Genomic DNA, 10,250 nt, shown 5'->3' with positions numbered 1-10,250 from the left:
TATTTTTATGTGAAATTCTCATTATATTCCAGCATTTCCACAAAAAGAAAATCGTATCTCTACTTCATAATCTGCTTTCTGGGATAAGAAAAATTGATCTTTATCTACGTAGAGATACAAAGAATACGTAGATATACACAAGTTGTACAATAAAACAAGGAAATTAATAAACTGGATTCAACAATAAATCAAGTGAGTTTTCTAATGATATTTAATATAATACATTAATAATTTTGAACTCTCTCTGCTCTTCTATTGATAAATATATCCTACATACAATTTTTATTATTTTTCATGGAACAAAGTTATACATATATAAATGCATGTATTACTATATTATACATAATTACCCATAATTTCTTTATTCATATGCAATAATACTTTAAAGAGCATATATACTAATAATTTATTTATTAAATTAGATTAATAATTTTGAACTATTTATATTAGTACACATTCTGTTTAATCGCTAGTGTGTATACAAGATAACTTGTATAATATAATAAAACATGCATTTAATTTGGCTTGTTGAAAAATAATAATGAAAAAACAATTACCTGGGAGTCACAAATAATTTTTATAAATAAAAATAGGTTATCAAGAGATATTATATATTCATATAATTTCATATTGTTATTTTATTTTGAAAATTGTCAGGTTTTCATGACTCATGACTCAGAGTTTTCGTCTTAGAATGTTCCACAGAATCTGTCAGCAAAATGGTGTGCGATGATTTTGGGACACCCTGTGTATGTGTGCATTATACTTTCTCTCTCTCTCTCTCTCTCTAAGAATAATATTCATAAATATTATAACAAAACTTATTTATATTTTTATTTGAATAGAAATATAACAATGAATCGAAAGCGATTCAGAAAAGACATTTCACATATATCAAAAAGGCACTTAAATCGACTAGCCGCACAAGAATCAAAACTTATATGTGATAGTTTGTTAAATACGAGTATATTGTCACATAGTAATGATTATGAAAATGCAGAATATTTGAAAAATGATTCCACAATCAATTCACATAAGTGTTATGAGACACTTGCAATTGAAAATGACACTATTTCTGAACGAAATAATATATCTATAAAATGTGAAAATGATGAATATATAGAATTGATTGAATCGGATTCAGAACAATCTTCTGTGAGCATTTCCCAAGAATCAGTATCTTATATTGCAAATGCAAATACTGAAAATGCAAATACAACAGACGATTTTAAAAATAGTCTTGCTGTCTGGGCTACAGAGTATCAAATTTCACATACTGCTCTCAGAGCATTACTTCAAAGATTAAAACAACATTCTTGTTTTTCAAAATTGTTGTTAGATGCACGCTCACTTCTACAAACACCAAGAAGACAAGAGATACGTATAGTAATACCGGGAACATACTACCATTTTGGATTACTGAATTCTGTATTAGATATATTGACATCCATAAAGGATAATATTGATTGTGTGAAAATAGCTATCAATATTGATGGATTACCACTGCGAAATCATCCTCACAACAATTCTGGCCCATACTAGGTTCAGTTCTTTCATATGATAATGTTTTTCTAATTGGACTTTATCATGGAAATGAAAAACCGGCAAATGTCAATGATTTTTTAAAAGATTTTGTTGACGAGGTTAAAGATATATGTGAAAATGGCATTAACGTAAATGGTTGTAACATACCATGCAGACTTGCGGCTTTAATTTGTGATACACCAGCGAAAGCATTTGTTCTGTGTGTAAAGGGACATTCTGGATATTTCAGTTGTACCAAATGTCGAACAGAAGGAGAATATGTAGGAAATCGAATATGTTTCCCACAGGTCAATGCACCACTTCGAACAGATGACGATTTCAAACGAAAGATAGATGAAAATTATCACAAACCAGATATCACTTGTAGTTTATTACAAATACCTCATTTTAAGCCTGTTAATGATGTTCCATTAGATTATATGCATTTGATATGTCTGGGAATTATGCGTAAATTAATATACTTATGGCTTGATGGAGAGTTACATTATCGATTACAGTCTAGAGCTGTCCAAGAAATTTCTACACGTTTAGTAACACAATTGAAGCCTTCAATACCTGCAGAATTTGCAAGAAAGCCACGATCAATGAATTGTGTAAAATTATGGAAAGCTACGGAATATAGATTGATATTGTTATACACTGGTCCATTGGCTTTTAAATCTATATTAAAAAAGAATGTGTATATACACTTTCTAATATTACATGTGATTATTAGAATTTTATCTTCATCAGATTTAAACGAATATGTAACTTATGCACAAGATTTGGTACTTCTCTTTATTAAAAGATTTATGAAACTTTATGGAGTTTATAATATGTCACATAATATTCACAATTTAATACATCTTATTGATGACGTCAAGAAATTTGGACCGCATGATAATTTCAGTGCATTCAAATTTGAAAACTATATGCAAATATTAAAGAAATACATAAGAAAAGCGGACAGACCTTTACAACAAGTTATACGAAGATATATTGAAAAAGAAATTAACTCAGATTCATCAACTATTTTATCACATTCTGTTGTGGGACATCCAAATTTAATATTATTGCATCATGATGGTCCACTTATATCCAATTGCAAGAATCCACAATATAAAATTGTAAAATACAACGGAATTATATTGAAGAGTAATACACTTGCGGATAGTTGTTGTGGCTTAAATTGTGGTAGCATTGTATCTATAAAAAATATAGCATACTGCACAAAACGAAATATTCCTGTCATTATAGGCCGCGAATTTTTGGAAAAAAAGGATTTATTTAATATGCCTTGTCCATCTTCATTTCTTGGAATTTATATTGTACATTCGTACTCAGATTTGAAATCGTGGCCATTAAAAAATGTTATTAGAAAATATGTGAAGTTACCATATGGAGACGACAAATATGCAGTGTTTCCATTGATACATAGTAAAATGTAATAAAAAACGGCTAAAACGGTAAAAAATATAAATAATTTTATATTTATCTAAATAACAGAATGACTGACACGAAGTTTTATGCAATCGTTGAGTTTGAAGATGGACTTCAAATTGTTTCATACAATTGGCTGAATGAGGATTCCAAGAAAGCCGTTTGGCCTAATTTCACGAATAATAAAAGGTACGACAAGGCGGTGAAATTAATGGAGGAACCGGAACCCACATGGTTGACACATAATATTCGAAAAGTATATGGAACATATTGTAAGTAACATTCTTTTCTTGAATATATATTATTATTATATTAGTTTTCCGTATAATATTAATATATGTTGATGTTTTTTAATAATTATAGGAAAATGATACATTTTTATTATGATTAATTGTTTTGTTGCAGCAAATTATGGAGTGGCAAGGCAAAAATTGAAACAGGCCGAAGAAGAATCAGATCTTACTTCTACTACTGAAAAAGAAGAATATCTGAAAAAGTCTAGAAAAATCAGAGCTGCTAAAGTCGTAGACACATCAACGAGCAGCAGCGATGAACTTTCGGATGAATTTATAAGGGAATTTTCAAAAATCCCGAAGATTGATAACGTGGCTACATGTAGGAATAAATCAAAAACTCAAAAAAATCCACAAAAAGGTAAAAGCACTATAAAGCATTAATCAATTAAAAAAGACTAAAATGTTTCAATAATATATTATTGCATGAATTTTAGATATTAATTACAGAAACATCAATAGAAAATGTGCCAAAAAAATTGAGAATAAAGTGGACAATAATAGAACTATTAATAGAACATTAATAAACAATCAGTGCATTGTAGAAATAGGGGAAAAAGATGATTTTCGTAAGTATGATTTTTGGCGAAATAAATTAAGATTTGTACAAGAGATTTATAAATTTGAATATTGTAAAATATATATTATATATGCTTCTGATATCACACACACACACACACACATTTGCACGCATTTATGTATACAGAGCTTCCCGGTATTATTGCACGAATAATTAATTTTTGGTATATATTCTTGATACATTCTTTGGATTCCATCTTTTTTACAGAATAAATAATTTTAGTGTTATTAACAGTAAAAAATAAGCTGTTTTATCAAGTAAGCTTTACTATAGTATAAATACATAATAAAATCATATTCTTTAATTTCTATTATCTTCATAATTTCAGAAAATTAGAATGTACCTAAAGCAAAATAATAAAGATATAATATTACAGAAAGATAAAAAAATAACACACCTACAAAGAAAAATATTGGAACAAAGCATCAAAATAAATTCATGAATGCGGAGTAAATATATAAAGTATAAAAATATTGAACTTTTTTGTTTCAGAATTACAAGAGGATGAAAATATCGAACTTTGTGATGGAGAATTGAATGTAATGACTGTGTATGACTGTAACTATAATGTACAAGGTATATATAAATAAATATAAATAAATATATATATATATATATGCAGAACAATTAGTAATAAATATTTGATTCTAGTATATTTTATTTTTTATAATCTTGTGTTTATGACAAATGAGATAGATATTGTATATTTTGGATTTAATAAATCTATGTAAAAATTGTAAAAATAATATATATAATAATAACATTATTTTATTACTTTTAGAATCACAATATACTGAAAATGTGTCCAACCCTAAAGAATGCTATGATAAAGATGATGTTAACTCAACTTTATTAGCAATCAACACATCAGGTTCGAAGTTGAATTATAAAAAAAGTTAGTATAAAAATAATTCCTAGTTTACTTATAATTATATATGATATAGTTTGTGTCATAATGTTATTGAGTATGAAACAATTTATCGTCATATACTCTTACACTTTTTCTCATATTTTTAACTTCCCAAATTTTTAAAAAATTTTGTATTTTTTTTATACACCTAAATGTTTTTTATAATAGAAGATTTTCAGCAAAAGACGTGTTATATTGTTCTCTATGTCTTTTGTTGGAAAACACTCGACCTTGACGCTCTTATAATTATTAGAAAAACAAATTGATATGATTTAATAGGAGTATAAGTAATTTTAAAATAACATATATAACGAATGTCTAATGTAGATCGGAAAAATAAAATATATTATATATTGACTTAGTTTACATCAATACTTAAATATGCGTACTAAGTATATTATGGCCAATAACAATCATTCCTCGGAAGAATGGGATGACTGTGATTGATCATTATAATATAATTTAGTACGCATATTAAAGTATCGGTGTAAACTAAATCTTTGTAATGTTATTGGCTGATATTATATGTAATAATAAAGCCATTACATATTATATCTGATATAAAAAATTAGATCAATAACTAAATCAATGTTTAAATTGTATTGAAATAGTATGGTAATTTTATTTTATTACTTTTAGAGCCACAATGTACTGAAAATTTGCCCAACCCAGAAGAATGCTATAATGATGAGGATAATATTAATGATAATGTTAACTCAATGTTATCAACAAACAATATGCCAAATGTGAATTATGAACAAAGTTAGTATGCAAATAGTTTCTATTTTATTTATGATTATGATATTTTCATAAGTCCTATATTTAATTATTTATTCGGAAACATTTTTGCATTATATTTCGTTTTTATTTTTATTTTTTTTTTATATTTTCAATCTAGAATTTTTCAAAAATTTCATCTTTTTCACACATACATGAATTAACTTTTTTTAATGTTTTATAGGAATGGAAAATTTTCAACGATTTGTCGTTAGAAAATTAATAAATTTGGAATTAAAAGTTAATAATATGAGCCAAAAAATGAAATTAATGAACACAAATCAAAAGCTTATATTAGACAAACTTTCACTTACTTCAATTTTCGAAATGGAACAAAGAGAAATTGATATTTTTGAAGATTTACCACTCAAAGATGAGAATAGTCTTCAACTCATGGAAACAAAATTAAAAAATGATTTATCTTATCGGAATCAAATGGTAAATCGAATATCTATATTTCAATCTTAAAAATATTTCAGTATTATAAAATTTCTTTGAGAAAAGGAAGGATAATAGTTTAGGATCTGATGGACAATTTTGAAGAGAATATCAGTAGAAAAATTTTAAACAAATTTTATGTATTGAATATTATTTCTTGCATGATAAAATCATATCTATTTTCTAGATTATGTAATGTATTTGATCCGTGCAACATATGTAAATTTCTCAAAGATAGCAGATGCATATGTATATAAATTATATATTTAGATGAAACAAGTTTTTTTATAGAAATTTTATAAAAAAGCATTTATAAACATATATTTTGTGGAATATTTTTATTCAGAATTGCAGATCCTAAGTTATTTATATTCTTTTTCTCGTTTCGAGATGTTTTATGCAAAGAATAGTTAAATATAATACTATAAAATATAATACTATATCATTTTGCTTATACATATTTCGAAAATAACTATTCATAATACTACTTTAAAATAATTTCAGATTAAACAATTGGTACGTTTAACTTGTGACAATATGAAAACCTCATGTTTACGAGTAATAAAATCCATATTATCTAATAATTTGGCGGAGAAATACAGTTGGTACGGAGCAAAAAAAAAACAAAATTTTTCAAAACTGGATATATGCAAAATAATTATGAGTAAGTAAAATATTTAAAAGCAACCTATTTTTTTATTAATAAATTGTATAATTCCTTAATAAATTGAAAGACATTCGTAAATATTTGTAGCATTTATTAATTAATAAAACATATGTTAATATTAATATTTTTCAAGTATCTCTTATATATATTAGAAATAAAGCATACTCATTTCTTACTTGATTAAAATTATATCATAGACATATTTGTTCTTATATTTATTGATGAAATAAAATTAAGTAATGAAAATGTTTCTTTTCCAGATGTGATACGAAAATCACATACTAATGTGACGGACGAGCAGATTGCCGCGCCTATAAAAATATGGCTAGCCCATGCTAAAGAGCGCATGGAGCGTTCTCGAAATATACAAGAATGAATCTTATGGATTCCCGAGTGTGCGAAGCAGCAACAATAGTAAAGCCTATTGCACAGTGCAAAGGAACAGGCAATAGGAACAGGGAATAATATAGGCAATAGAAATAACCACATTTCAATTTACCAGAAACTGTGTATCAATGCACAATGGAATGTGGAATAGGCAATAGGAATAAAATTTCCGGCGCGTTGGATTTCCTATTACCTATTCCATATTCCATTGTGCGTTGATATACAGTTTCTGATAAGTTGAAATGTGATTATTTCTGTTGCCTGTGTTATTCCTTGTTCCTATTGCCTGTTCCTTTGCATTGTGTGATAGGCTTAACAGGAAGCAACCGTCCATGATAGCCGTCCATTTTTTATGACAATAAATCTCTGTGTCGCGTCTATTATATTTATATAATAAAATAATAATAAGATAATAATAAGATATTAATAATAAGTTAATAAGATATTTATATAAGATAAAATAAAATAATAATAAGATATTAATTATATAATAAGTTAAGAAGATATTTTAATATAAATTATAAGATATTACAAAATATAAGATATTATAAAATATTAATAGAAAAGGACATTGCGGCGTTTATCAAAGTTCGATAATTAAAAGAAGGTATTGCAACGTGGCATTGTAAATGTATAATAATTCAATACACAATGTATGACATGAAAAAAAAATTTTAATTTATATAAATATATATATTTATCAAATATAAATAGAGTAAAAATTAATATAACATCACCTAACCTAATCCTAATCAATGCATGATATACCAATAACATACTTGGACAATGTTCTATAGATATACCAGTAATATACTAGGCAACGTTCTATAAATATACCAATAACATGTACTGGATAACATTCTATAGATATACTAAATATATACTAAAGATATATTAAAAGATATTCACAGAATATTCTACGAACTATAATAAGTGAGACATAGGAACATTCTCAGTATGTACTCAGTATGTCATAGTACGTATATCGAATATTTTGAGAATGTACGCAATATACTTTTGCGATATTCTCCGAACATTCTCAGAATCTATATGTGCTGTTAGGGACTATATTGTAAAATTGAAAACTCCGCGATACATACACAAAATTGTCTCTCAATCAATTTAATGTTCTTCATACATTACTCTGCGATTATTATATATTATAACCTCCCAGTCAGCCAGGTCTGTTCTAACAGATATTGCCAAGTGCTTGCTACAAATTATTGTCAGCAAAAAGGCTACAAATTTGGTACAAGAGTTGTTATTACCGATTAAGCTGGCAGATTGCCGGCAAGAATCAAGCAAAGCTTGCTAACATAACTACACAGCAAATTGGCGGCAGAAACCGAGCAAAGCTTGCTGACATGACTGACATCAGATTGTCGGCAAAAACTGAGCAGGATCTGGAGTGCGCAATCTGATGGCAAATTGGCAGCAAAAACCGAACAAAATCTGCAGCTTATTACAAAGTATTATAAAATAGTTCAGTCGCTTATCGCTATGCGGCGCGTTATTCATTATCTATACCCGTATTCAAATTCTTGTCATGAGTGTATATAAAGCCTACAAAATGCTAATAATATTATAATATATATATTTCTATCAGTTCAATTTTTGACATAATTCTTATATAGGAAATTCAGATATTGAATTGATTTTTGGCAAATCGGACAGATAATTGTTCGGTTTTCACTTATTCAAAACAATTTCTGTCCAGAAAGATCTTTAATTTTATAAATTAAGTTATTTGAATTTACTTATATGTTTTAACATATTAATATATGATTTTATATAATGTCTAATTATCTAATGGTCATTTTATGACCAAAACTTATCATCATTTTGTTACTTAGGGTTAAGGCTTTAAATCTATTTAAATATATACTTTTATATGAATGGCCAAAAGCTGCAGAATTTGTTCGGTTTTTGCTGACAATCTGCTATCAGATTGTCTTGCGCAGATCTTGGTCGATTTTTGCCATCAATTTGGCGTCAAATCATGTCAAGCTTTGCTCGGTTTTTGCCGTCAATTTGCTGTCAGGTTATGTCAACAAGCTTTGTCACCAAAACACAAGCTTAATGCGGACACAGATGGCACTGGATTTGTTACCAAGTTTTGAGCGAATTTGATGCCAATTTGGCAACAATTTGTTATCAAATTGCTTACTGGGCTTATTACATTTTTATACTTATACCATACATTATTGCGCGATTATAACCTTATTATACGTATCATATACGTATGCATGCACATACACAAAATTGTCTCTCAAAGCGTATTTGCACACTCAAGCGAATAATCCTACATGAGCACTGCAAACGCGCCTTGAGGGACAAAATCGCTTTGCGGGTGTGCGTGCGAGCATACATACGTGAGCGACTGAACTGAATCTGAAAGAAAAATGAGAAAAAGTGTCACATTTCTGGTATACGATTAACATTCCTCAGGATTGACTGCACTAATCTTATTCAAACTGGTCGCAATCGAAAGCTTGCATCCACATTGTATAAGAAAAGTACCGTCAGATTTTTGATTAATGGCTTGGTTTCTGAGGAATTTTAATCGAAAATTTATTAGATGTAAAACTCCGGATATGCTACTTGGTAGCGTCGCGGCCCCTATACATAGGCTAACCGTTGACAAGCCAGAAAGAAATTTTTTCATATACTTGGCGTCGCGACGCTACCGCGTCGCTTGATTATCGCGAAAAAATAAAGTACCGTTAATAATCACGGATACGCCTACTAAACCGTTCGAAAAATGCGCGTTAGATATTGTAGGACCGCTAACAATCACAACAAATGGAAATAAATATCTTTTAACGTTCCAAGACAATTTAACGAAATTCAGCAAAGCAATACCGATTCCAAACCAAGAAGCGAATACGGTAGGTAAAGAATTCGTTACTAAAATTGTACTTGAATACGGAATACCGGAAAAAATTTTAACGGACTAAGGCACAAATTTCCTCAGCGAAATATTTAAAAATACATGTAAATTATTAAAAATAAATAAAGTACAAACAACTGCCTATCATCCGGAAAGTAATGGTGCGTTAGAACGGTCGCATCGAACATTAGCGGAATATGTATGACTGTTCGAAATCAAATTAAAGTCGATGGAAGACGAGGCGCCTTGTTCGAGATTTAGTCTAAGGCGATAGGAGATATAGCGCGGCCGATCGATAATTTCTGCGAATTCGGGATGAAAGAGATGACCGCTCTCGATACAGT

General features: G+C 28.4%; 2 protein-coding genes across 2 annotated transcripts; both read left to right on the top strand.

Annotated features, from left to right (window-relative positions):
- Positions 1 to 580: 580 nt before the first annotated feature.
- Positions 581 to 3,034, top strand: LOC138934002 (uncharacterized). The gene is given in 3 exon segments (XM_070297354.1): positions 581 to 749; positions 846 to 1,504; positions 1,507 to 3,034. Coding segments are annotated over 3 exon segments (2,145 nt in total). The 5' UTR covers positions 581 to 729; the 3' UTR covers positions 2,973 to 3,034.
- Positions 2,970 to 7,083, top strand: LOC138934108 (uncharacterized). The gene is made up of 9 exons (XM_070297545.1): positions 2,970 to 3,236; positions 3,370 to 3,618; positions 3,695 to 3,826; positions 4,330 to 4,413; positions 4,619 to 4,732; positions 5,387 to 5,509; positions 5,709 to 5,962; positions 6,467 to 6,626; positions 6,890 to 7,083. Exons 1-9 carry the CDS (start codon positions 3,032 to 3,034, stop codon positions 7,003 to 7,005), a joined length of 1,437 nt encoding a protein of 478 aa, XP_070153646.1. The 5' UTR covers positions 2,970 to 3,031; the 3' UTR covers positions 7,006 to 7,083.
- Positions 7,084 to 10,250: the final 3,167 nt, after the last annotated feature.

Source organism: Polyergus mexicanus, unplaced genomic scaffold, assembly GCF_030449975.1.
Source record: "Polyergus mexicanus isolate NDT 795.1 unplaced genomic scaffold, iyPolMexi1.0 SCAF_6, whole genome shotgun sequence".
Lineage (NCBI taxonomy): Eukaryota > Metazoa > Arthropoda > Insecta > Hymenoptera > Formicidae > Polyergus > Polyergus mexicanus.
This window is presented reverse-complemented; position numbering and strand designations above follow the sequence as displayed.